This window comes from Panthera leo, chromosome D1 (genome assembly GCF_018350215.1).
Source record: "Panthera leo isolate Ple1 chromosome D1, P.leo_Ple1_pat1.1, whole genome shotgun sequence".
Lineage (NCBI taxonomy): Eukaryota > Metazoa > Chordata > Mammalia > Carnivora > Felidae > Panthera > Panthera leo.
Genome location: NC_056688.1, coordinates 105,889,683 through 105,917,634, shown reverse-complemented (window position 1 = coordinate 105,917,634; position 27,952 = coordinate 105,889,683). Strand labels below are relative to the sequence as shown.

General features: G+C 55.4%; 1 protein-coding gene across 9 annotated transcripts in view; it reads right to left on the bottom strand.

Moving 5' to 3' along the window:
- Nucleotides 1-865: 865 nt before the first annotated feature.
- The window catches only part of LOC122200364 (inner centromere protein), a 28,751-nt gene continuing 1,664 nt past the window's right edge, over nt 866-27,952 (bottom strand). For 2 of the 9 annotated variants that reach the window (XM_042905922.1, XM_042905921.1), the window contains 18 exons: nt 25,690-25,840; nt 25,181-25,294; nt 23,516-24,318; nt 17,159-17,210; nt 16,292-16,349; nt 16,076-16,193; nt 14,904-14,955; nt 14,390-14,510; nt 14,177-14,311; nt 13,616-13,627; nt 9,147-9,256; nt 8,931-9,051; nt 8,583-8,705; nt 7,300-7,508; nt 7,026-7,089; nt 6,747-6,854; nt 5,142-5,292; nt 866-3,401 (listed from right to left, as the gene is read on the bottom strand). In XM_042905922.1, coding sequence (XP_042761856.1) covers nt 3,187-3,401; nt 5,142-5,292; nt 6,747-6,854; nt 7,026-7,089; nt 7,300-7,508; nt 8,583-8,705; nt 8,931-9,051; nt 9,147-9,256; nt 13,616-13,627; nt 14,177-14,311; nt 14,390-14,510; nt 14,904-14,955; nt 16,076-16,193; nt 16,292-16,349; nt 17,159-17,210; nt 23,516-24,318; nt 25,181-25,294; nt 25,690-25,829 — 2,706 coding nt within the window. In that variant the 5' untranslated portion in view covers nt 25,830-25,840 and the 3' untranslated portion in view covers nt 866-3,186. The other 7 variants (XM_042905917.1, XM_042905918.1, XM_042905926.1 and 4 more) reach the window with 7 other exon arrangements.

Sequence of the window (27,952 nt, the reverse complement as noted above, 5' to 3'; positions counted from 1 at the left end):
CCTAAATTTCCCTCTACATACTGGTTTAGCTGCAGCACAAGATACAAGGTCAACGCACAAAAATCAACTGTGTTTCTACATACCAGCAATGAGCTACCGGAAACCAAAATTAGAAAAACAGCAGTATTTACAATAGCGCCAAGAAAATAAATGCTTAGCTATAAATCCAACAAAACCTGTACAGGATCTGTATGCTGAGACGTATGTGAAGAACTTATCTATAGATTTAAAGCAATCTCCCAAACTTACCTATACATTTAACGCAATCCCATTCAAAATCCCAGCAAGGTTTTTGTATAAATAAGCTGGTTCTGAAATTTAAATGGAGAGGCAAATTGATAGAAAAGTCAGAATAATTTTGAAAAGGAAGACTAAAGTTGGAGGAATCACACTAACAGATTTTTCAGATGGATACAAACTACAGTAACCTTGATGATGTGGTGTTGGTAAAAGGAGAGACTCACAGATCAGTGGAAGAGAACACAAAGTCCAGACATAGGGGCGCCGGAATGGCTCAGTCTGTTAAGCTTCTGACTCTTGATTTTAGCTCAGGTCATGATCTCATGGTCGTGAGATAGAGCCCCTGCTTAAGATTCTCTCTCCCACTCCCTCTGCCCTCCCCCACTCATTCACTCTCTCTCAAAGACAACAACAACAACAAAACAAAGTCCAGATGTAGACCCATACAAATATGGCTGACTGACAAAGTCATATGGCTTGACTGATTGCCAAGGAAATCCACTGCAACACAGTTTTTTCAACAAATGGTCCTGGAACAATTGGATATATATCCATATGCCCCCCCAAACCAAACAGACGAAAAACAGAAATCTCACACTTCAAAAAAATTAACGCAAGTAGATCATAAACGTAAATGTAGTATTTATAAGACTCTAAAACACTTCGCAGAAAATATAAGAGAAAAGCTTTGAGAACCAGGGCTAGACAAAGGTTTCTTAGACGTGACACCAAAGAGTACAATCCATAAAAAAAGAAAAAGAACGATAAATTGGGACTCCACCAAAATTAAATTTTTTGCTCTATGAAAAACACCATTAAGTGAATGAAAAGGAAAGCTGCGGACCAAGAAAAAAAATACTGCCAAGCACATATTGACAGCAGATTTGTACCCGTAATACATAAAGATGATAAACTCAACGGTAAGCAAACAGCCCAATTTACAAGTGAACAAAAGCCTTGAGCAGACACTTCAACCGAGATACGCAGATGGCAAATAAGCACGTGGAAAAATGTTCACCATCATCAGCCGTTAGCAGAATGTGAATTAAAACAACCGACGAGGGGCGCCTGGGGCGGCTCAGTCCATTGAGCGAGCGACTCTTGATGTTTGGCTCAGGTGGGCTCAAGCCTCCTGCCCCCCCCTCCCCTGTCAGGCTCAGCATGGAGTGTGGGGCATGCTTGGGATTCTCTCTCCCTCTCCCTCTGCCCATCCCCCACTGTCTCTCTCTCAAAAAACAAAAAACAAAAAAAACCGAAACCCTTTAAAACCATGCTGAGATTTCACTACATATCAGAAGGGCTAAAATAAGAAAATACTGCCAATACCAAGTGCTGGTGAAGGTGCGCGGCAACTACAACTACCTTTTGGCTGAACGGCTTTCTCTCAAACCCAGAAATGCTCAGAAAAAGTAATATTTTGACCATGTGGTTTCAGGTGGAGACACACTCACCAATGAACTCACCACAACAGCTTCCAGGGCATACAGAACAAATTGGGATCGTGCACCATATTTGAATGAACTGTCAAAGGTTTCGTTTTTATTTTGAGATTGTGGGGGAGGGGCAGAGAGAGAGGGAATGACAGAGAATCCTAATCAGCGAAAAGCCCCATGCGGGGCTCGAACTCCCAAACCGTGAGATCATGACCTGAGCGAATGTCAGACTTAACCGACAGAGGCACCCAGGAACTCCAGATGGTTTTTTGTTTTTGTTTTTTTATGGGTAGATTCCTCTGAACTTCAGTCTATTGTCTGTGTTCACCAGTTCCTCATTTTCAGACACTCTTGAACTTAGCCTTTATTTTGTCCTAAAGCTGGGGTCAGCAAACTTTCTGTAGGGGGTCCTAGTAAATCTTTTCAGCTCTGTGCGCCGTCAGGCTTTGCTTGCAACTACTTACTCCGCCCTCGGCAGAGCAGCCAGAGACGAGGCATTTGCTGCAATTGGGAAGGTTCCAATAAAACTTTATAAAAACACACTGAGGTTTGATTTGGCCCCTGAGGCCACGGTTCGCCAACTTTCGTTCTGGGGGCTGGAGCGGAGGACAAGCAACTAGCCACTGCACACTGAGAGCACAGCATGCAGCCATGGGACGGGCCCTGGGCCAGCTTCCACGGCCACTAAGCATTTAATTAGCAGCTACATGGTTTTGTCGGAGAAACATTCCAACTGCTTGCAAGTGCTGGTCCCAAGGTGGTTTCAGGAGACATCTTTGTAATCAGAGCTCCTGCTTCAGCAGCGTGCACGCGTTCTCAGGTCCTTTGACCGTCCATGCGGCAAGCGTGGAGCCTGCAGGGCCGAGGGACTGTCTTAGGTGGCAGAGCTGTGTCAAGAGCCCAGTCCTCCTGACCTCGACCCCATGTCTTTCCCATTGGGCAAGCTCCCTTTTACAAACAGGGAGCTCCCCCGAGCGTCAGAAGTATCTTCGCTTGCCCCATCGCGCGAGTAACTCAAGTGTTTCTCAGCGTGGCCCAAAGACGGCATCACAATCACCCACTGCGTCAGCCGGAAGCGTACTCCAGGAAGAGGAACAGCGCCTTGGTCCCCGGCCCATCGGTGGCCTGAGACACACGGCTGCGGGGCCGGGGGCCAGGGGCATCCTGCCAAGGCCCCCATCTCTACAATACCCACGGCAGGCTTAAAGGAACAGACTTTATTAATCTAGCTCTCAAACACTAGAGGCTAAAATTCAGCTGAATTCTAACAGTCTATTTACAGAGTGCTGTCTGCAGGCCAGGTGGGGCTGGGCAGGTTCTCCCCCAACCACCCGCCGAGTGCAGCTTCCAAACAGGCCTGCGCGGCTTGCAACCCCCGGCGCACAGAGGACATTTATATACACACAGCCAACCCCCTGGAGACGGAACACCAGGCAGGATGGCACCAGACCAACAGAGAGGCGGACAGACAGACACGCGCAGGGGCGGAGACTGCTGGGAACGCCTGGGGGCCTCAGTACTTCTTCAGGCCATAGGCCAGGCTGTTGGGGACCCTGGGGCCCAGCAGGGGCGGCGAGTTCCAGACGGCAGAGCTGGTGCGCTTGTGGTAGCGAGGCTTGCTCTTCTTGAAGATGTCCTCCAAATCCAGCGGGAGGATGGTTCCAAAGAGCTCGAGCAGGTTTGGGGGGTGGTGGTACTGGTGGATGATGGCCTGGCTTAGCTGAGTGCCTGCAGGGGACACGGAGGGTCAAGTCACCGCCTTGGAGCTCCTCAGGAGCCTCCCCATCCCCTGACCCCCTGTCCCCTTCCCCACCGCAGCCACATCAGCTCCTCCCTCAGAGCCCTCTTCCTCTCCCCTTTTCCCTGAAAAGCCTTTTTTTTTTTTTTTTTTTTTTTAATGTTTATTTTTAAGAGAGAAAGAGAGAGAGAGAGAGCACGCATGCAGGGGAAGGGCAGAGAGAGACAGGATAGAGGATCCAAAGCAGGCTCGGCGCGGACAGCAGCAAACCTGAGGCGGGGCTGAAACTCACAAACCGTGAGACTATGACCTGAGCCCAAGTCGGACGCTTAACCGAGCCGCCCAGGCGCCCTCGTGAAAATGCTCTTATTGCCTGTTCCTACTGCCATGTTCCAGCAGCTGAGGCTGAACACAGGTCCTCAAGTGCTCACCTGGGCCAGGCAACCACAACCCCACAACCAGGAGGGAGGCAGCTCCTTTATTCTCCCCATTTCAGAAGGCGGGGCGGGGCGGGGGGGACTTGCCCAAAGGCACGTAGCTTGTGACTGGGGGAGCTGGGGTCTGGAGACCCGTCCAGCTCAGGAACTTCATACGCTGCCATCCTTGACTGCTGGGGTTGGCTACTTCTCTCACCGGCCCCCGGGTCCCACGGCACAGGGTGCAGGCTGAGGGGACCCATGGGCCGAGGCACACAGCCCTGGCAACAAGGCCTCAGGAGGACCCTGGGGGTCAGGACGTAGGACAGGTGCCCAGCATTGCTCTGCACCAGGCCTTACGAACGAGCACCAACTCTCTTCATCCTAAACTCTCTTCATCCTAAATAACCCTTCTCAGCTGGGTCCTAGTAACACCCCCATTTCACAGATGAGAACGCAGGGAGTTTAGAGAAGCTGGTGACGGTCAACCACCACTAGGTGGCTCCAGCCATGCTGACCCCTGCCTGCTGCTACCTCCCAAATGCCCTGGTGTCAATAGTTAAGGGGACTAAGATTCTGCCTAGCGTGGAGTTCAAATGAGGTGACGCCAAAGTAAGCTGTCTTCTGCAGAGTGCTGCCCCCGCAATGGGACTCTGGGCCCTTCTGTCTGGGGAGTGAGTGGGCACCAAGCCCTGACCCCCAGCTCTGTAAAACTCTATGAAGTGCCCACCGTATACGTACTGGCCCCACTCCCTTGTCACCAGGTCTGTGGTGACCTGCTCACACACACCCATGCTCCCGTTTAAATGCTGGGGTTTGTAAACTGGGGTCAAATCCTGCTCAAGTGGCCCTGCCTCAGGGCTTTCCTGCCCTCCCCAGCTGCTGGAACCCCCAGCTCCAGCTCTCGGCGCACTGCCTAAAACCGGTGACTACTCTTGGCGGTATTCCTACTCCAAGCTGCTTACTTGGGTCCAACTCTCATCTGGCCCACTGGGTGAGGCTCCAAGGGGCGGCGTAGAGTCTGAGCTGGACCACCCAGCCCCATGCCTGTCGGCAGCCAGCCACAATTTAACACTTTTGTTGAGAACAGAGGCACCCAATATCGTAGTTCTGGTCCCCAGTTCAACCCACTGGCCACAGAGGGCCCACCCTTCCCTGGGTGCACCCCAAGGCCCAATACAAGCCCAATACAAGCTGCCAGCCCATGATGACAACAGCCTCCTGACACCCACAGCTGCCGACCCACCACCTCCAGGGTCCCAGATGTTGCAAGTGAGGAGCCAGGTCTCCCGGGGAATTCCGGGCCCTGCTTACCTCTGGCCCAGGTGGGGATGGGCTTCCGGGGATGGGCCTCGTCATCGGTGGAATCATCGCTATTCAGATCCATCCCGTAGTTATCCGGGTTGATCTTAGGGGGCGGCCTGTGCCCCTGTGGAGTCATCTGATAGGAGGTACAAGCTGGAGACTGGAGAAGATAAACATGGCTGTCAGCTCCTGTCCCCACACTCCCGAGCTGTCAGCACGGAGCCTGACGTGGGGCTCGAACTCACAAACCGTGAGATCATAACCCATGCCAAAGTCGCTTAACTGACCGAGCCACCGAGGTGCCCCTCTTTTCTCTTAAGTGTTCATTTACTTTTAAGAGAGAGAGACAGAGAGAAAGAGAGCACAAGCTGGGGAGGGGCAGAGAGAGAGAAGAAGACGCACAATCCCAAGGAGGCTCCAGGCTCTGAGCTGTCAGCACAGAGCCCAACTCAGAGCATGAACTCACAAACCGTGAGACTGTGACCCAATCCGAAGTTGGACGCTTAACTGACTAGCCACCCAGGCGCCCCTGTATCTTCCTTTTTCAAGTTAAAGTATGTTGCAAACATTCCTCCAGGTCAGTGTTTCTCCTTCCAACAGCTCCAGGGTACTCCCCTGGGCACCCCATGATTCGTACTTTAACCATCCGTTCGAGATGAACGTTCGGCTCCCTTCCAAGTTCTCAACATCATAAACTACGTTGCACTGGAAACTCTCCCGCATACGTTTTGTTAACAAGCGTTAAGCTGGCAGTAGCCTAAATGTTCACCAGTAAGGGCTTGTTAAAGAAATTCTGCTGTAAGTAATTGCCATCAACTGCACGGCCATCAAATATGAGATTTACAAGTGCTGAAACAGACATGTCTACAACTCGCTAAATGAAAGGGAAAATAGGGAGAAAAAAAATGAAAATGCCAAATGGCATATGTTATAGACTAAATGTTGTGTGGGTACCCCCCACCCCCCAAATTCTTCTGTTAAATCCGACCCCGCAATGTGATGGTATTGGGAGGTGGAGCCTTGGGGAGGTGATTAGGTCACAAGGGTGGAGGCCCCATGAGTGAGATTAGTGCCCTTAGAACAGAGACCCCAGAGAGCCCCCTCTCCCCCTCTACCACAGGGGACACAGGGAGAAGACTGTCACCAAACACCGAATCGGCTGCTGCCTTGACCTTGGACTTCTAGCCTCCAGAACTGCTGTTTAAGCCAGCCAGTCTGTAGCAATGTGTGACAGCAGCCTGAACAGACTAAGACAGTACGTGTAGACAGTGCCCATTTAAAACTGGGCATTGTGTGTGTACGTGCGTGTGTGTAGGTTTATATGGGTAAACATACAGAAAGATCTACACCAGATTAGAGTTTTCCTCTAAGGGTACCTTTCCTTTTCTTTACACTCTTTAAAAAAGTTTAGTTTCTTCTTCTTCTTCTTTTTTTTAATTTACAACAAATTCTACTTTTACAGCAAGGAAATACACCTATCGAAAAGGGTAAAACCACTTGGGCCAACCGTATCCTTCCTTTCGCATGGTCCTAATCTGTATCTGTGGCTCCAACCAGCGGGGAGTGAATAACCAGAGCCGGAGGGGCCCTCTCCACTTGGCTGCCCGGCCTCACCTGCACGTCCACGGTCACATTCAGGCCTTTGCTGGCCGCCGCGGCCTCCCTGGCTTTCCTCTGCCGCTCCTCCAGCAGCCGCTCCTCGGCCAGGCGTTGCTGCTCTTCCTGGGGCCCCAGGGGCGGCCGGATATTAGAGATGGTGCATGTGTGAGCCCCTCGCCCCCCCCGCCAACCCCACACGGCTGGGCAGGCAGGCTGCTCCCGGACCGGGAGCCACCAGGCTGGCCCGGAGCTCGGCGCAGACCCCGCAGGAGCCCCAGGCCCGCTCCCCTTTACCTTTTTCTTCTTCTCCTCCAGCTCCCTCTCCAGCCGCAGGGCCTTCTCCCTCTCCTGCAGCTCCCTGAGGACCAAGCAAGAGCCCGTCAGCCCAGGGAGCCGCCTCCTGGCCCAGAGCCCAAAAAGAAAAGGGCCTGTCCTTTTGCAAACCCCCAAGCGGAGGAGGGAGCTGCCTCCTGGCGACGGCTACGTGTGCCCCTTCCACGTGCTCACAGGAAGGCGGGCGTGTGACGACAGGGTGCCGCCTCGGCCAGCTGGGCAGCGGGCCCCTCACCTCTCGGCCTGGAGCCGCTCCTGCTCCCTCCTGCGTTCGCGCTCCTGCTGCTCCGCCAGCTGCCGCTCGTGCTCCCGCTGCTCCGCCAGCTGCCGCTCGTGCTCCCGCTGCTCCGCCAGCCTCTTGGCCTCGGCCGCCCTGCGCAGCCGCTCCTGCTCCTCCTCCCTCTTCTTCTGTAGCAGCTCCTGGTGCCGCCGCTCTTCCTCATCCTGTGAACAGAGCGGCAGGTCAGGGCCTTTGAGGCCAGCCCTGGGCTGGTGAAGCCAGGGAGGAGGTCTGGGAAGGAGGGAAGAGAGGCCACAGGGCCTGCTCCCTCCCAGAAGCGACGCCCCACCCCCCTCCCCGAGCCAGGCTCCCCAAGAATCGCCCCGAAAAAGCATCTTGTGAAAATTACCTTTTTTTTTTTTTTAAGCTCATTTATTTATTTTGAGAGAGACGGAGTCAGCACGGGCAGGGGAGGGGGGTGGACAGACATGGGGACAGAAAGAATCCCAAGCAGGCTCTGCACTGTCAGCATAGAGCCCGACGCGGGGCTCAAACTCATGAAACCGTGAGATCATGACCTGAGCCGGAATCAAGAGTCGGACGCCCAACCCACTGAACCACCTGGGCGCCCCATGAAAACTGCTTTATATGCAGCTGCAAAGCCAGTAGTCAAGGGTAGAGACTGGAGCCAGACTTCACCAGCCGGTGTGACACCGGGCAAGTGGCTTCAGCTCTCTGGCCTCAGTTTCCTCATTGATAAAACAGGAACAACAGTAACGACTACACCTCATGAAGTTACCGAGTTCGTACACAGACCATAGAACGGTGTCTGACACACAGAAAACATTAAGTAAATTTTGGTTATTAGTGTTATAATCCCCCAATGACACATCTGTGTTCCCTATCGTCCTGAGATAGACAACTCCCAGGGAGAGGTAGGTCCCTACTCTTACAGGCAAAACATTCAACCCTCACACCGACCCTGTCAGGTAGACGCTACGGTTCCCCGAGGGAATCAAAGCCCAGAAAGGTCAAGGAACCTGCCCAGGGTCACCCGGCTGGGAAGTGGCAGAGCTGAGACTGAAGGTCTGGCTCTGGAGTCCATCCACTTGACCCTTGAACTGCCACCCGCAGGAGGCAGGTTACTGTCGCCATCCACGTCCCCAGGGTATTTGTGGAAACTCCTCAGGACTTAAAGCAACAAGAGCCACCACAACCAACCCAACAAAGTGGGGCGTGTCTGGGGACCCTCGGGGGCCTTCTGCGTCCTTGATATGCGAGCCCCTCTGCCCTCGAACCTGTTGTAGCCGCCTGAGCCTCCGCGCCTCCTCCTCCTGCTTGCGGCGAGCCTCCACCTCCTCCATCTTCTTGGCTGCTGCCTTCTTCTTGGCCTTCTCTTCCGCCAGCCGCTCCTCCTTAACCTGCAGGGCCCACCCACATGTGCCCATTAGAGCACCCTCGTCACTCAGCCCTGCAGCGCGGGGCCCGGAACCGCACCCCCTGCCCCTGCGAGCCGGGCCTGTTCCCCACAGCCCGGGGGGGGGGGGGACACCCAGAAACCACAGCCACCGAGTGGGACCTGCTTGGGGCCCGCCAGGGTGCAGCCCACCCCGAAACCTGGCCGCCCACCAGCCTGAGGCGCGCACCTTCTCGGTCTTCTCGTCGATCTGAGCAAACTTCTGCTCGATCTGCTTCTTCTTCTCCTCCTTCATCTGCTCCACCCGCTCCCGGGCCTGCAGCACCTTGCGGAGGCGCTCCTCCCGCTTCCTGCGGACACAAGGCCGTCGAATCTGGGGGGCGGGGCCAGGGCCCGGGGGGCGGGGCCAGGGCCCGGGGGCGGGGCCAGGAGCTGGACCACTTACAGCTTCACCTCCTCCAGCCGCCGCCGCTTGTCCTCCTCCACCTTCTGCCTGCGGAGCTGCTCCGCCTCCTCCTTCCTCCGCAGGTTCTCCAGGCGCTGCCGCTCCTTCTCCTGAGGCGGGCGGGGCGGGGTGGGGTGGGGTGGGGTGGTGGTGAGCGAGGCCCACAGGCCCCAGCCAGACTGTTACAGAGGCAGAGTCACCCCCAAAACATGCCTTCCTTCCCAACCAGACTGTGGCCTGGGGCTTCGGTCATTCTGGTGGGCAGCCTCCCAAGCACCCTTGACTGAGCCCTGCCAAGTCGCAGCGGCACAAAAATCAGGGTTCGAAATTGGACAGATGCTCTGATTATAACTATATTAAAGTGTACTTGAGAAGAGAAGGAAGATTGACATCATAGAGGGACAGACAGCTGTAAAAGTTGTGGTTAACATCTATAAAGGGGTGCTGGGTACATAAGCGTCAATTTATTATTTCTATGCGTTGTAACTTTCATACTTCGTGTACACACACTTTTATGTTTCTCAATATACGGGAAAAAAATATGGCCAAATGCTAACATAGATTACTATAGGCTGGCGAGATATGTTAAGGATGGTCTATTTTCCTTCATTTTCCAAACTTCCTGCGATACAGGCACCTAACGATTCTAACAACAGCTTCTTAAAAGTACTAGTTGGTTGTTTAGCAGATCAGTGCTGGAACCCTGCCCCTCTGCATGCCCAGAAAGCCCCACGGGCACGGCAGCCAGAGGGCATAGGCGGGGGCTCCAAGCTTTTCTTGGCTAAGGACCAGACTGGTACTTTCGCCCTGATGGCCAGGGCATGAGGTGGGGGCTGGGACCTGGGCCAGAGCCCCTCCCCTCCCCCCATCACCCTCACCTGGCTCCCATCAGACTCTCATCTCTGTGCTCTGCCACCCATAGGTCCCTCTCCCTGCACTAGTGGCTGTCCATCTCTCCTTGGCCTCTGACCTTGACTGCGGATTTCCCACCTAGAAGTCTGGCGCCAAGGGAATACAACCCTAAGGATGGAGAGAAGGGCTCCTCCGGTTGCGAGGAAGACACATCTGCTTCTGCCACTGAAGGTGCCCACAAAACTGGACTACGTGGAACAGCTGTGTGAGGCCGATGTGAGCAGGCGGAGGGGAAGACCAGGCTGCGAAGCATCACTGAGCCAGCAGAAATTTACCATTGTTTTCCCCTCTAGCCTAAACTCAATGAAGTCTGAAACCCCAAAGGGATCTGTGGGGTACAGACAGACAGAACTCTGGGAAAGGCCCTTTAAATCTCACTTAAGGCGTGGGAAGGGGGAGTCTGATGCTCAGAGTAGGCAAAAACCCCAATTTTTGTTTGCTCTTTTCTTCTTCCTCTCGTGCCCCAGGCCACAAACAACCCTGTGGCAATGGGACAGCAACAGTTACAAGAACTTGCAGAGGCAAAACTCTGGGGGAGGGGGAGCTTCCTCTCCACACTACGGAGCTGTGATCCCCAAAGGTGATGAATGCTGTTGCTTTTTTCTGTCGCCCTACCAGGTGGCCCCAGATGCGGTCGTGGAAACACGCAGTAGAGCAGGGTGACAGAAGCCCCAGCTTCCTGGCTGGAGGACGGAGAGCGGGAGCCCCCGGAGAAGAGAAATGTACTAGATGCGTGGAGAAAATGACACCCTATGGTTGTTTGTGAACTCCGAGGCTCAGCCCCAAGCTGCAGATGCATGGATCTGACCATCTAACTATTATATCAAAAACTCTGAGAATTAAACTCACAGACCACCTGCCAGATCCCATCCTGACCACTGACCAGCACACCCAGGGCAGATCCAAGAGTACCACAAAGGCTTTGAAATCGGGACACTGGAACCATGTCCCACAGAAGGAGGGGTGGGACCTGCAGCCTGAACCAAACCAGGTGGGTCGCTGTTAGAGCAAGATACCAACATTCTCTCTCTGACAACATGCGGCCTCATAACGCAATATGCAAAATGGCCAGGATATAATCCAAAACCACTCAGCACACAAAGAACTAGGAAAATCTCAACTCCCATGTGAAGACGATCAGCAGCCACCAACATCAAGGTGACAGATTGTTAGACTTTTATCTGACAAAGACATCAAAGCCACTATTATAGAAATACTTCAACAGTAATACATTCTTCAGACAATTGGCGAAACAGAAAATCTCACTGCAAGCCACTTCAGCGGTTGCTATCACTACCTGGGAGGTCGTTTTGTGCCTCCTGCTCTGGAAAAGAAGTACCAGCTGAACTTGCCACCCTACCCTGACACTGAGTGCGTCTACCATCGGCAGTGAGGGAAGGCGGGAGGGCGTCCTTCCCAATAAAGACTTAGCGCCCCCTCCCAGCACCGTGGGGTCCTGGGAGCTGTTCTGGCAATAAAGGTTACTGGGTGGCAGGAGCTGGAGAGAAAAACAAAAAAACAGAAAATCTCAGCAAGAAGATCTAGAAAAAAGCAAAATGGAAATTTCAGAACTCAAAAGACAATAACGGAAATAAGAAATTCAGTGCATGGGTCCAAGGGCAGAATGGAAAAGAGAGACAGATGTCAGTAAACGTATAGATCGATCAATAAAATGAATCTGATCCCAACAGAGGGAAAAAGCTATGGAAGAGAAATGAACAGAGCCCAAAGGACTGTGACGACACAGAACGATCCACCACTGGCGTGGGTGTCATTGTCACCCATGATAGAGGGGAAAGAATGCAACAATGAAACAGAATTTCTTAGAAATAATGGCAGAAAACGCTCCAAGTTTGGCAGAAGGTATAACTTGACTGGTCATCCAACCAGCAGGGGGCCGACTTCCACCCACTGCTCTGCGGTGGGGAAAGCACTATGCCTTCTCTTTCTGCCCCAAGTGCCCACCAGACTCCTTCTTCCAATTGGGCTCAGCAAAACGTGTTTTACCCCCGAAGTTTGGGTGCTAAAATTTCCCAGCACAGGTCAGAGAAATGATCCTGCGCATTGGAAATTTTGTAGAAGCAAGATTTGTTCATGTCATAGAATCCAAGTTCACCCTCTGCCCCAACCCTCCAAGGTGGGCTGGGTTGACGCTGCTCCCCAGAGGCCACCATCAAGGCCAAGGCGGTGGATGAGAAAACCAAAAGCTTATTCAGTCCCTTCGGCCTCCAGGGGCCTCGATCGAGCAGTCTCTCTACCAATCACTAAAAACCACCTCCTACTGAGTCCTGTGCTAGGTGCTTGATGGACATGACTCTGGTTCACTCATTTCTATGAACGGACCTCTGATCTCATTTTGTAGCCAAGGAAACTCAGCCAAAAGTTAGGAAACTAGTCCAAGGTCTCAAGGTCCCTGCGATCTACTTAGGCCCCTGTCTCCTAAGAACTGTCCCACTGCCACCAGATGCCCTGTGCAGGGATCTGGGTTCCCCAAAGCAGGAAAAGGCAGCACCCTGGACCTCTTGGTCATCCCCATAAAGCCTGCCAGGCTCCCATCAGTCTGTGTGCGACATGGGAGTTCTCTGTAGGAAGAGCAAGTCGGAGTCCAGTTCACTGCTGTGGGCCCAGGTGCCTAGCAGGGGCCTAGCACACAAGTAGGTGTGTAAGGCCACACAGCCTGCTTGCTCACATACTGGAAGGCATGCCAGTGCCTCGTTCACACAGAGGGGACCAGCCTACTTGCCGCACAGGCAAGTTCAAGGCCTACCTGTCTAGTGGCTGAGAAGCCCCTTGACCCGCCAAGCCCCAGGCCCTCGGCTAGAGGCAGAAGCCCTCCTAATAGGAGGCCCTTCAAAGCGCCAGTGGGGACAGAGGAACGCAGGGGCTGCAGCCTTGTAACCTGGGAGACCCCAGGGAGCCAAGACTGCAGGCTGAGCAGATCCCAGCCGTGTGGGGCTCCCTCCTCAGGGCCCGTGGCCTGGCTCAGCTCTGAGGTATCTGAGAAGAGAACAGCTTCTGTGGCCTTCTCTCCAGAGGCTGCTGGTGGTAGTTCTACCGCTACCTCATAGGACCCAGCCTACAACGATGGTCTCCCCCCCCCCCCCCCGCGGCTCTGCGCCTCAAGGCAGTAGCTCAGGTCTGTGATCCAATAAACCTCAGTGGCTCTGGGGACCAGAGACCACCTGTCTGTTCTCTTCGCAGCCCCAGACCCTGAGGGGAAACCCGGGGCGGGGAGGGAGGTGCTGTGGGGAAATCCAAGCTGTGGCCCCGGTAAACAGCAGCAGGCCGCACCCCCTCTGCCTCCTCTTGCTTCAGGGAGGCTCTGAGATCGAGACTCGGCCTCCTGGGGGCAGAGACGAGGGCAGAGAGGACCGGCCCCGCAGAGGGAGGGCAGCCAGAATGGCTGCGCGCCTCCAGGCAGCCACCCCCTTTACCGCTCCCGTTCCACCTTTGGTGTTAGTGGTTCTACAGGTGCGGGTGGGTTTGCAGGAACAGGGCTACGGCAGGTGAGTGCTAGGGGGAGCTAGGTTACAAGGACAGGAGAAGGCTTTACTTACAACGAAGCTGCACTGTGGAGGAGAGGAGACAAGGAAAAAGCCAGGAGTTAATGCCAGGCTTGGGGACGTCCGGAAAGCAGGCCACCCTCTGGGCTACGCCAGAGTCTGCGTGGGGCCTGTGCCCTCTCGTCGGCAGCCCCCCACCCCCTCCCATCTCACCAGACCTCATCCTCAGCGAGCACAGCGTCCACGGGTGTCCCTCGCCTTAACTACTCAAGCCTCCAGAGGGGGGGTGGGGAGTGCGGGGGGTGTGGGGATGGATGGTCACGGCCACGGCCGGCCACACCATTTCTACTACCAGCTCAGGGCTCAAGACCCAGGAGTCACGCTGAGCCGGCCGAGCCTCTGAGCTGCACTGCAGAGCCCAAGAAGCCAGAACAGTCCTCAAACGTTGAGGCGGCCCAAGGCCGTAGAGGCTGGAGCTGGCCCTTGACCGGTGCCAGGTCCCAGCTGCCTTGGCCCAGATCCACACCCCTCCCAGCGGCCTAGGGGACAGACCGGAGCCCTCAGCCATGCTGCCCGGCTCTCGCAAAGCACGGCCAGGGGTCCGGGCTCCCTCACCTTAGGGTCCACGCGCAGGGGGGTGTTGCGCTTAATGAAGGATTTCATGACACTGCTGCGGGGGGCCGAGGTCGGAGTCATGAGCATCTGGTTCCTCTGCACGGTGTGCAGGAAGGTCCGGAGGGGCCGCACCACCTGCGGGGGAGGTAAGGGTGCAGGGTGAGGACTCCTGGGCATGGCGGGGGCCCCAAGGGGGGGCAGAGGCCCACTCACCTTGCTGGCCGGGCAGGGTGGGGAAGGGGTCTTGCTCCTGGGGGGCTGCAGCTCCTCCTCGTCCTCCAGCTGCGGCTCCTCGTCCAGCTCACTCACGGCCTGCTTGTAGCTGCGCTTCCTCCTGCCGCAGCAGGGTGGAAGCAGCGTCACGGGGCCGACCCCGGTACCCTCCCCAGGGCCCTGGCCACACCCCATAAAAGGTCACCCTGTGAACAGAACTGGGCCCAGCTCATAGGGCACCAGACTGAGAGGCGCTGCAGAGGTGGGGCCTTCCTGACCAAGCGACCGGTCCTAGGTCACTCGGCCAGGAGGATGCAGAGGGTGGGGCCTAGGATCTGGTCACCCACTCCCAGGCCCGCTTTGTCTCATAGCGGCGGCGAGCCACCTCCAGCACCAGGCCCCGCCCCTGGCCACATTCCCACCTCCCCACCCTACCACCGAACAAGGACCTGAGGTTCATCCCCCTCTGGGCCCTTCCGAAGAGTCGCCTATACGCCCCTACCCAGATGCAAACCTGACACTCTGGGGTGGCTCCTTGGGGCCATCTGCTTGGTCAGTCTTGGGCTCTGTGAAGAGAGCAATTTTGGTGAGGCCGCAGGAACAGCTCGGAGGGGTCGGGGGAAAGTGTCCTCCGGCGGCAGCAAGGCTCTCTTCCTGGCAGATCCCAGGGTGGCCAGCGGCAGAAGCCATCAGCCTTAGCACCAACCGGCCTCGAGAAATCTGTGGAAGTCCGGAGCCCAGCATACGATCCCCAGCCCGTGGACCCCTCACCCCCATGCCTGGCCTCGGGGATGAGAACAGGAGGACAGTCCCACTGAGGTGGCCCCACCGTGTCCCGCCCCACCTCTAACACTGACAGCTAGGGGGTACCTTTCAGGAGCAGAAGCCCGGAAAACTGTAGACTCTAACAGACCTCTCAACAGGCTTCAAAATCCCACCCCTCCAGGCCTATCAGCTGAGGCTGCCATGACAGGAGGAGGGGAGGGCTTCCTGTACAGGGTCCACACATGGGGCATGGGGTCAGTCTGTTTTGCTTCACTGCTCGGGGGAAGCACCAGTTCGCCCCTAGCCGTTTAACCTCGCAGGGACCTTGCAGCTCGCCCGTGGGCTACGGCGCTGGAGTGGCCCTCGTCGCTGACTCCATCCTAAAGCTGGGGAAGCTGTGGACCAAGACCTCACGGCCACAGTGCTCTTCCCACCGAGGAGACGTGAGCCAGACGCTGGGCCACCCCTGGCGGCCTGGGAGCGCCAGAGCCCGTAGCTCTCCTGCTCTCTTCACACCGGGGACCCACGAAGGTGAGAAGTGAGCCAGCGGCAGAGACATCACACGAGGCCAGGTGTTCACACCCCAGCACAGACCTCCTCCCACTGCCCCCCCCCGGGGAGGGGTCCAAGTCTGCGACCTGGCGCATTCAGTCACTACCCCAGTTCAAGCCCCCCCCCCCACCTCACCCGACTTCACACACCAACCGGCCTCGGCCACTCACGTGGCACTCGGCGACAGCTCCAACCAAAAGGTGGGCAATGAAACCTGCAGACCCAAAGATCCACGCCCCCCCCCGGGTCTCGCTTACCTCTGGCTGGAGAGCCCAGGAAAGGGGCCTCCCTCTCCCCCAAAAGAAAGTCGGGTCAAGGCCACCAAGGCCAGCACGACCCTGGGTATCTGCACACGGCAGAAAGACTCACCTTGCCGCCCTTTGGAGGGCGTCTCCTGGCCACCAGCCACAGGCTGCGAGCCAGGTGTGCTAATGGCGATCTTGGTGGCACTGCGGGGCCACAGGGTACTCCTGTCTTGCTTGGGGCCCTGGGGGAAGGGGGGGAGGGGAGGAACCGAGGCTTTGGGGTCTGCACCTGGGCCTCAGGGGCCCTTGAGCCCTCCCCTCCCTGGCCTGCTCGCCTTACCTCTGGCTCAGCCGCCTGTGCAGGCTCGGCCTCCTCGCTGGGCCGCTTCTGCTCAGGGCTGAAAGCAGAGCAACAGGTATGTGGGACCCGCCCAGCCAGCCTGAGTCCTCCTCACAGGAGCACCTCCCCACCCATCAGATGCCCTGGTCTGGGTCACAAACCCACAGCGCCACCCGGGACAAGAGGACAGCAGCCAGGGCCAGGGGCTCCCTGGAGCGTCTGCGGCCTGGGCAGACAAGGGAGGTCAGCTTCTGAATTCGGTGGCACTCACCCCATCAGGGCTTGGTTCGGCATGTCGGCCGTTTGCCGGCTCCACCCCGACCCCTCGCGCCCCCATGGGTCACTGTCTCTTGACCCTTGTGAGGCCTGCTCTCCATTCGCGGGAGGGCCAGCAGAGCCAGCGTGCCTCCCCGGTTTCCCTGTCTCCCCACCTCAAGCTCTGACCCTCTGCCCCAAAGCAGGGGCAGGAGGACCCTAGTTTTAGTGATGGCAAGATGTGGCCTCAAGGAAAAGCGGTGCTGGGGTGTGATTGGGGTGCAGGGAGCACGCGCGGCCGCCCTGCCGCCCCCTTTCCACCACAATAGGCACGTGGCTCCTCAAGTTCGTAGCAGGCCTCTGGATTGGACTCCCATGGAGCCCACGCCCTAGGGTAAGGCTGGAAGAGTCAAGGCCAGGCCAGAGCTGACACCTGTGTCGTTTGCTGCCTGGTTAGAATGGGGGGAGGGGTGGCCGCAGGACCAGGCAGTCCCCACAAGGAGGGAACGCTGGGGCACGGGAAATGCTTCCACTCCTGGGACTCACCTAGACAGGAATCCATGTGCCCTGCCCAGCCCTGGAAAGGTCCCCAGACCCTGGAACTGAACTCACCCAACTTTCTGGGGCACCTCAATATTCAGGAGCCTCTCCAGGTAACTGTGACCTGAGGGGAAAACAAAGGAATGAATGATGCCTCACAAACCGGCCAGGTGTCACTGGCCACTCTTCATCTACAGCCAGACCTCTCCTCCCCAGAGACCACCCTTCCCTTCACCGGGTACGGAGACCCTGCCTGCCTGAGCAAATTCCCTCTGCTCCTAGGATCCTCGATAGAGCCGCTGGCTTTATGTCTCCTATTCCCTAGCTGGCAACCTGGGCCCATCTGGGAGCACATCTTGGCTCCTTCACCGGGCCGGGAATACCTTGGGAAGAGAAACCATGTCTGCCTCCAGGTCCCCAACATCCAGCACGGGGTCCAACACAAAGCAGCTGATTCATTCAACAATTATTCTGTGGTACCAACACGTGGTATGTGTGGTGACAGAAAAGAGCAGATTTTGAAAGGCTACGGGGAGCCGAACTGGTCTAGAGGCTGGGACGTGAAGGAAAAGACGGTCACAGACAAAGGGGGAAGAGTTGAGAGAGAGAGAAGGACATCCAGGCCAATTGTTCCCACAGGCTATTTTCAGACTCCTGAGAGCCCAGTGCCCAATCAGGGGATCGATGAGGTCTTAACTATTTCCACCCCAACACGAAAATGTAATTTCCCCCTTTGTGCTGTGCTTTGCCCTGAGGGCGCAAAAGCAATGAAGCAGTGCTAGGTGAGAGTCTGAGCACCAAACAGGTTGTGAAACCAGACTGTACCCCACGCTCGGCACAGAAAAGTCCAAATTCACTTAAGAATGTCCTTGATGAAAGAGTAAAAACTATGAATTTTATTAAATCTAAACTTAAGTACCCTCTGTGTGGTAGAGTGGAAAGTATGTGCAGCGCCCTCTGCTATATACTCCTGTCTCTGGAAAGCGCTCATGTTTGAATTCCCAGCTCAACTAGCCGTTTTTTTCATGGAACGATTTTTAATTGAAAAGGCAACTGACAAACCATAGTTATTCAATCTTGGATATCTGGTAGACATTTTCTTTAAAAAATGAACAAAGTTAGTTGTCACCTAAAAACAACGAATAAGGGGGACCTGGGGAGCTCAGTCAGTTAAGCATCCGGCTTCAGCTCAGGTCATGATCTCACGGTTTGGGGGTTTGAGTCCCACATTGGGCTCTCTGCTGGCAGCGTGGAGCCCACTTCAGACCCTCTGTCTTCCTCTCTCTCTCTGTCCCTCTCGCACTCACTTTCTCTCTCAAAAATAAACATTTTTAAAAAAGAACCATGACTATCTGCTATCAATAATTAAAAAATGATTTCTCGCCCCAAAATAGAATTTCGAAAACTATGTATACACGGCCAGAAGCTTCGTAGCTTCCCAATACCTACAGACTTTTCTGATGAGATGGGAAAACAAATGTGCTCCTTTTAAAAAATAGATGATGAAGGGTGTCGACATTAGGCAGATGTGCATAACTCAGTGAGACAGCATTTTCCAAACGATCAAGGCATGATGCTACAAAACTGCACGTGGAGAAAAGCTCCATTCAAAGTGCAAGAGGGGTGCCTGGGTGGCTCGGTAGGTTAAGCCTCCGCCTCTTGATTTCCACTCAGGTCATGATCTCACAGTTCGTGAGTTTAAGCCTCACATCGGGCTCTGCACTAACAGCATGGAGCCTGCTTGGGATTCTCTCTCTCCCGCTCTTTCTGCCCCTCCCCCTGCTTTCTCTCTCTCTCTCTTCCAAAAGTAAATAAGTAAACATGGAAAAACTAAAAAAAGAAAAGTGCAAGACGGTCCAAGGTGGGACCAATGACAGTTTCTGATTCTACCCTGCAACGAGCCTTTAAGAAGCTACCACTGGTTGGGGCGCCTGGGTGGCTCAGTCGGTTAAGCAGCCGACTTCGGCTCAGGTCATGATCTTGCGGTCCGTGAGTTCGAGCCCCGCGTCGGGCTCTGTGCTGACAGCTCAGAGCCTGGAGCCTGTTTCGGATTCTGTATCTCCTCTCTCTGACCCTCCCCCGTTCATGCTCTGTCTCTCTCTGTCTCAAAAATAAATAAACGTTAAAAAAAAAAAAGAAGCTATCACTGGTGGTGTTGAGTATGCACGAATTATCTGGAAAAAAAAAAAAAAACGAATATGCACAATTATCCAAAAAGATGTTTAAAGGACTCCTTTCTTTTCCAACTACGTATCTGTGTGAGGCCAAGTTTTCTTCATATGCTTTAACCGAAACAACACAACGCAACACAGGGAGTGCAGAATCCGCTGTCTTCTTTCAAGCCACACGTTAAAAACATCTGCAAGACGTAGAAGAGTGGCAGCCTCCTCACTACGGTTTTGTTTTGGAAAAGAAGTATTTTTGTCATAATAAAAACAAAACAAAACAAAACAAAACAAAAACTAGGGACGCCTGGGTGGCTCAGTCGGATAAGCGTCCAACGTTGGCTCAGGTCATGATCTCATGGTCCGTGGGTTCGAGCCCTGCGTCGGGCTCTGTGCTGACAGCTCGGAGCCTGGAGCCAGCTTCGGATTCTGCGTCTCCCTCTCTCCCTGACCCTCCCCTGCTTGTGCTCTGTCTCTATCTCTCAAAAATAAATAATAAACGTTAAAAGTTTTTTTTAAATCTAACGTTAATAGATAATAGGTGTGTTGTTTTTTTATATCAGAGTATTAAATAATACTTTTAATCTTTTTTTTTTGAATGTTTATTTATTTTTGAGAGAGACAGACAGACAGACAGACAGTGTGAGCAGGGAAGGGCAGAGAAAGAGGGAGACACAGAATCCGAAGCAGGCTCCAGGCTCCGAGCTGTCAGCACAGAGCCCGATGTGGGGCTCGAACCCACGAACTGTGAGATCATGACCTGAGCTGAAGTCGGACGCTTAACCGACTGAGCCACCCAGGCGCCCCAATACTCTTAATCTTTAATATCAAAATAATATTACTAGAGAAAATAAAATTAGATAATACTGAAATTTTTTATTAGTATTTTTTTAGGGGCATCTGGGTGGCTCAGTTGGTTAAGCGTCCAACATCGGCTCAGGTCATGATCTCATGGTTTGTGAGTTTGAACCCCTGTCAGGCTCTGTGCTGACGGCTCAGAGCCTGGAGCCTGCTTAGGATTCTGTGTCTCCCTCTCTCTCTGAGCCTCCCCCGCTCACTCTCTGTCTCTCAAAAATAAATTAAAAACACATTAAAAATTTTTTTTTAAATATTTTTTTAAAGTAGGCTCCACGCTCAGGGCAGAGCCCAACACAAGGCTTGAACTCACGACCTTGAGACCGAGACCTGAGCCGAGATCGAGTGACGGATGCTTAACAAACTGAGCCGCCCGGGCGCCCCTCAGTTTTAATTTCTAATACAGTGAACTATCAGTGTCTAGAACCCTCACAATCAAAAGCTCTTTGGGGTCTTCAATAATTTTTAAGACTGGGAGCAGGTGCTGAGACAGAAGGTTGAGAGCTGCTGGTCTAGGCAGAAGGCCATGAGGCAGGAAGGGGGGGGGTTTGCGAGGTGAGGCTGAGAGGCAGCTGGGGTGAGGCCGGCTGGGGCCCAAGGGTCTAAGGGAGGGAGGGAAGATGAACAAGGGGCTGCAGCAGCAAACCACGAGGCCCAGAGGGAACAGCAGCAGGACCCTGCTTCCGGGGGTGGGGGGAAGCCAGGCCTGAGCCGGCGGGAGGGGGCGGTTTGGGTCCAGGCCTACAATCAAAGGAGGTGCCTGCTCCCACTGGTGGGGGGCCAATAGCCAGAAAGGCTCCCCTCACGGCCCACCCCAGCTCCGTGCTGGCCCCTAAGGGAGCAGAGGGATGAAGAGAGGCCCGTGTGACCACACAACTATTCCACTGGAATGTCAAGGGCCATCTGGATGCCATTCCGGCCTCGGGCCCAGGGTGGGGGCAAGGGAGATGGCGTGAGGCCTGGCAGAGGGCCGGATGGGCTGCTCCCCAATGCAGAGGTGGCCGGGGAACCCCAAAGAGGAGCCCCTCCTGAACAGCAGGACCCTCCAAAAATCCTGAAGCGGCTTCCGCCTAGCCGCTTCCGGACCCACCTGTCCTCCCACCGCGGCACCATTTCTCTGCCCGGTGGCTCCCACCGGCCAACACGCGCCAGGCCAGGAGTGCGGGGGCATCAGCGCCCCTTCCCAGCAGCCCCTCGCCGCAGTGCTCCACACCGACTTCCGGAGGTTCCCCCGCAGCGCCAGGCCTCCCCGGTCTCGCTTCCCCACAACCCCGCTGCGGGCATTTCCTGCTCCTCCAAAATGAACAAGTTGCACTCAAATCCTGACATCGAGGCTGCTTCTGGGGGAACCCAAACTAAGACCCCGCTTCCGAGTTTGCCCAGCCAGCCAAGCCCTCAGAACCTGGGCGTCAGGAAGGCCTCCGGGAAGCCTCTCTCCCCCACGGTTAAACACCCTGCGGCTCAATTCAGTTCAGGGGCAGCCTGGCCACAACCAGACTGAGCTTGGGAACACAGGCTTCTTGGGTTGTACCTTTTAAGACTGACTGAGCCTGTGCCACATCCAAGCATTAAGATGGGCTCTCGACCCATATTCAAGGCAGGTGTTATCACCATTTAACAGATGGGAAAAACAAGGTCCAGAGAGAGGTGTGCCCAAGGTCACGGAGGCTGCGTGTGACTCCAGGGCTTAATCGCCATGTTTTACTGTTTCCCTCCCGCCCCCGCAGTTTCCCTCTTCCTTCCACCTCAAGGTGGATGAGCCCTGGCCTGGGAGTGAGACAGACTTGTCTAGAGTCTCTCCCCCGCCCTCCTTCTGGAGCTCCAGGCTGACCTGCTCCGTCACACTCTCCAAGGATCAGATTCAGGCCTGAGGTAACCACAAGGCAAGTCAGAAATATCTCAGCCATGTTGAGCATCCAAAAATGGCCCGTGTGCCAGATGCCTGGACTGCATGTCCTCAAGCCCATGACCCAGAGCAAGCCCTTCCCCAGGTGGGGATGAAATCTGGCGAGGGGAGGTGTCCTTACCCACTGGACCAAGCCCCACTCCAGGGTTCCCCACAAGGCCTCCTCGGCAAGCAGCCGGCCACCCCGGAAAGGATGAATCGTGGGGCTCAAGCCCCGGTTTCCCAATGGTACAAATTCAGTGGCCACTGTAAGCTTCAGCTTCCTCCTCTGTCAAGTGGGGACATGCTAACAGGCTAACAGTGTTTCGCAAGGGCCAAATGAGAACCTAGTGTTTTATAAATCTTGGAAGTGCCAGGCAGATGTTGCCTACTGTTCTAATACCCACTAACTTAAAACCTGGACCTTCTTCTCCAACAGCCCCACTGCCTCACTGTCCTCTGGCTGGACCCTGGAGACAGCCTCCTCCCTGGTCTCCCTGCCTCCTTCTCTCCCTTCCTTTTGGCCATTTTCCCCACAGTGCCAGGGACCTTCCAACGACCATCAAGGGGCCACATCCTCTGCATCGATGGGGTCAAGCCCAAGCCCCTTGTACGGCACATGAGCCCAAGAGACCCTATCTTTTGCCATTTCATTCCTCTGGGTCTTCGCACAAGCTGTTCCCTCGGCCAGGGATACCTTTCCCCACAATTTTTCCACCTGCCGAAAGCCCAGCCATCCTTCTTCGAAAGCCTCCCGGCTCAGACCCCACCTCCTCCACACAGCCAGCCCTGACTCTTAGAGCTGCCTATCCTCCTCCGTGGCTCATCGCACCTGCTCCCACCGCAACCACGGTCCCCTGAGCTGGGACCAGAGGATGACAAAAATGGCTCACGTAACAGCTGAGGCCCACACAAAGAATTTTCCGTAACCTGCTCAAGGTCACAGGGCAGGTGAATTGCTGAGCTGGCACTAAATCCAGTTCTCTGTCCCTAAAGGAGCCTGCTGCCATGACAATCTACATCTCTTCCCCGCAATATCCCCAGCGCAGCAGTTTGCTATCAGGAGGCCACAAATGCGGCCAATGTCCGTGAGCCTCTGCAGGAAGACAGCCAGACACGCTGGCCCTGGGTAAAAGGCCTCGGTTTGAGCCTCAGCACGGCCATTAACCACACTGTGGCCAATCTCCCTGGACCCCGGTTTCCTAATTTGTAAAATAAGAGGGTTGGGCCAGATTTGCGCTGTCCAATACGATAGCCACTAGTTTAAATCTAAACTCAGTAAAATGTAATAAAACTAAAAAAATTCAGTTCCTCCATCACGCGAGCCACATTTGGGGGCTCAACAGCCACACGCGGCTAGCGGTGGTTTTGAGATGGGGCAGCATAGGTATGGCACGTTTACCCCATCGCAAAAAGTTCTAGGGACAGCTCCTTGCCAGATGGTTCCCCAGAGCCACTCCAGCTGAGCCAGGCACCAAGGACCATTCACCACAGCCCTACCTCCTGTTGGGCCCCCAGACTCACAGATGATGCGGGCGGAGGCAGCTGGCTCTTCAGTGGCTTTCTTGCCAATCCTTCTGCTTGACCTGCGGACTGGCTTCTCCTGTTTGGCCACCAGGGAGTACTTCTGGGCCAGCGAGACCTGGCGGCCCGGGGAGGACGGGGCGATCAGGCTGCGCCGCACGGATTGCGGGTCTATGTGGGCGCCCGTGGGCGTGGAGCAGTTATCGGGCAGGATGGGAACCAGCACCCGCTCCTGCCACGGCGAGGCCGGAGAGCCCGCCAAATCCTGCGGGCCCGGGGAGGCCTGCGCAATCCTGAGCTTGGAGGCGGACCGGCTGGCTCCGCCCCCTCGGCGCTTGGGGTCCTGGGGTGTAGCCATCAGGGAGCTCACGGTGACAGACGCCAGTCTCCCAGCCTCCGGCTTCTGGGGTGTTGATTCCTCATCGGATATCAAGATGCTGTGGGAGGCGGGAGCCGTGGCTACAAGGGACGGAGTCGGGGAAGGAGCCCGGGCAGACTTGAGCCGGCCCAGGTGCAGCTCGGCACTCTGGCGCTCACTGACGCCGATCTCCACCACAGGCACCAGCGGGCCCTGGGCCAGGCTATTTTCAGGCTCTTTGGCCAGCACCGTGGGAGACTCGGGGGTGGGCGAAGGAGCAGCCAATGCTGCGGTGGCTGCCGCCGCCGCGGCCGCAGCACGGGTCACCCGCCGCAGGACGGAGCCGTTCTCGCCGACCACCGTGGCCAGCTTCTCCACCTTGTCCTTGCTGCGGAGGTGCCGGGAGCTCAGCTGGCTGCTCCGGGTCCTTCTGCGGGACAACCTGCTGGAGGCAGCAGAGCAGAGGCTGAGACAACCCGACGGGGCAAGGGGTACCCCCCCCCCCCGAAAATCGAGCAGGGGGCACCAGTCTCCCCAGGAGCCACTAGCTTACATGGAGTAGGAACCGGAGGGCTTGGAGGCAGAAGACCAGCCGAGACCCGTGGCCGCTCCTCTCTTAGCCTGAGCCTCCTCGCCTATACACTGGGATATTACCAGACCTCACAGAACTGCTGGGAAGACTAAAGTCATTACAAACTTCCCGCTGATTGAGGTCACACTGTGCCAAGCATCTCATTGGAGGCTCTCCTCCACAAGGTGGCCCTGAGAGGCAGGGACCATCCTCCTCACCTTAGAGATGAGGAAACTAAGGCTTAGAGGTAGAAAATGAACCCGAGGACATCCAGCTGTGCAGGGGCAGAGCTAGAATGCGTACCCTGGACCACCTGACCCCAAGACCCAGCCTCTTTCCCCCAGTACACCGCAGCCCACGGCCATTTCCACGGACGTTATCAAGTGCAGCAACAGGCAGAGCCCCTGGTCCATACCTCTGGCTGCTTTGACCCACGCGGAAGGATGGATTCTCTTTCTTCTCCCACCTCTGAAAAATCCTTCCCAACTCCAAGGCCCAAACACACATACATGAACATGCACGTGCACACACACACGCACACACACACACACACTCTGGACTCCACGGTCCTGGGTCACACTTTGTTTCCTTGGGGCATTTCACCCCTCAGCGTGGCCCACAGGGTACCCACTACTACTCCCGCCGGCCTCTGCTCCCAGTTAACACCTGCGGATCTAAGTCTCCTGGCGGGCTCCAAGCCTCCAGACCCAACATGCCTAGTTGACCCTCCTCCCACCTTTTCCGGATGGGGTCTCTGTTTTCATCCTGAATGTAAGAAACCCGTCTCTTCTTCCGTCGGTTCTTCTGAGAAGGTGTTTTGGGCATCAGCTCGGGCTCCTTGCTGAATTCACTGTTTGGTACGAGGCGAGTGATGTTCATGGCTGCCCGGGAACCGCCAGCCCACTTCCCCAACCCAGCCTGGCCCCAGCCCTTTCCTGGCAGTGACAGGTCAAGCTCAGATGACCAGCACCAAGGTCTCCTAGGCCACGTGCAAGCCCCGTGCCAGGCCTGCAGGGCTTCCTCCCGGAGACGCAGAGGGGAGCAAGGCTAACCAGGCAAGGGTCCGCAGCGCCACCCCGAGGGCCAGCTCAGCACCTCTCCTTCCCCTTCCCATCACGTGAGGGCGGCCCCCAGCACCAGGCACTCTGGGGGAAAGCCCGGCAGCCTGTCTGTCTTGCAAGTCAGGTGGGGAAGCAGGCTGCTGTGTCCCCACCGCGCCCCCTGCCAGCTCGGCCCTGCCTTTACCTGGTGAACATGCGTTGGGCCTCCTCCTCAATCTCTTCGAGCCACACCAAGTCCTTATTGTCCACGTTGCAGATAAACTCCATGAGCTTCTGGTCACACAGCTCCAGCAGGTGAATGGGCCCCGGGGCTGTGGACCCCATGGTGGCTCTGTCTGGTGAGAGCAGACAAGAGGCACAAGGGCTCAGGGCTGGGGGCTGGAACCCGGTGCAGGGGAAGGTCCTGCCGGGCCGCAGCGCCCATCGCCGACGACCACAACCACCCAGTACCTGAATCAGAGCCCCTTCCTGCCCACAGCCCCTCCCCTCCACCCAGAGATGCAGGATTCCAAATGCCAACCCACCGGCATCAGTTTTGCAAAAAAGAAAATGCTCGTCGCCCACCCACAGCACGCTGCCCCCAGAAGTCCACACTTCCCAGCCAATTCTGGTAGCAACAGTCCTTACAAGTGGCCTTTTCGGGGGCTTAAAATGACAAGACATGGCCACCTGCTCTCCTGGATCAAGGAGAAACTGCAGCCGGCACAGGACCCCTCTCTACCTGCCCAAACACAGGCCTGTGGGTTCTCCTCTTACTACCTGTGGGGGTGGGCAAAGGCCAGACACAGCCACCCTGAGCTACACACAAGCTGACCCCTGGCATCAGGCCAAAGAACATGGGTTCCAACTGCTCCTTCAAGAGGCCAGTGAACACAGGGTTCTGCATTCCAAAGGAGTTGGTAAGAAAGCAGGGGTCTAGAGACACGCTCGTCTCCTAAGAGTCCCCACAACCCTCTCCCTTGAGCTGAAAGGTCTTAGAAATGGATGAGAGAGCATGAGGGGAGTAGATAAGCAACGTCTTATTTTTAATACAAAATCTACAAACCCAACATCCTCCTTTTTTTCTTTTTTTTTTTTTAACGTTTATGTATTCTTGAGAGAGAGACAAGAGTGTGAGCCAGGGAGAGGCAGGGAGACAGAGGGAGACACAGAATCTGAAGCAGGCTCCAAGGCTCTGAGCTGTCAGCACAGAGCCTGACGATGCTCGGGCTCAATACTCATAGAGAGTGAGATCATGACCCAAGCCAAAGTCGGACGCTTAACCAACGGAGCCACCCAGGTGCCCCAAAACCAATGTCCTCTTAAAAAACAAAAACACTGGGGCGCCTGGGTGGCTCAGTTGGTCGGGAGGCCGACTACAGCTCAGGTCATGATCTCGTGGTCTGTGAGTTCGAGCCCCACATCGGGCTCTGTGCCGACAGCTCAGAGCCCGGAGCCTGCTTCGGATTCTGTGTCTCCCTCTCTCTCTGCCCCTTCCCTGCTTGCTCTCTGTCTCTGTCTCTCTCAAAAATAATAAACATTAAAAAAATAAAATAAAAAACAAAAAAACCCCAAACCAGCAACTCATGCATCCTCCTTAAGGCTGTTGTTATAAAATCATCATTGAAGCCCCCACCCCACCCCCAGAGGAAGAAGTATTCATTACAGTCACAGCAGGGGCTCAGTTAAATATCCCCACAGGGGAATGAATATGTGTCATCAGCCATAATAACAGACTGCGTATCTTATGCCCTGGCAGTGACCCACCACCCTGGCCTACACCCTGAAAATCAAGAACCAGGCTGACAGAGCTCAGCCTCTCACCTAAGATGGAAGCTCCTGGAAGGAGGAGCTAAGTCACTGATCCCTTGCCACCTTATAGAGCTTAATGCCAGGTCCTGTGGCAGCTTCACAAGACTTCTGGAGGCCTGATTTCCAGGGCACACTAGCCTTTGTTCCTCAAGCCAACGTCTGCCCTGTATCTGGAAGTTTCTGTCTCCTAATTGCACAGCTTACTCGTCACCTGGATCTCAGCAACTCACCATCCCATCCGTCAATTTCAATTCTGTGCATAGCACTTGGGGGACTGTGTATCTCTTTGCTTACAGCCTGTCTCTGTCCACTAAACATTTGCTCCCTGAGGGCAAACCCTGGTCTGTTTTGCTTGCAACTGAAAGCCCAGAGCCTGGCACAGTGCCTGGCATGAGAGGAATACTTGTTAAATGAAATCAATTCCATCTGTCAACTCTACATCTAGAAATAAACATCCTACAGGTACTTCTCCCAGGCATACACACAAGGACACCAAAAGAGTTCATTCTATACACGTTAGGGCATGCCATACACAGGTTAGATGCCAGGGACAGCGCTAATTGGGGCAGGGCCAGTTGGGCAGGGCGGCAGAAGCTTTGGACAGAGACAGCTCTGAAGCCAGCCAATCACGGGCATGGCCTCTCTGCTGCCATCGC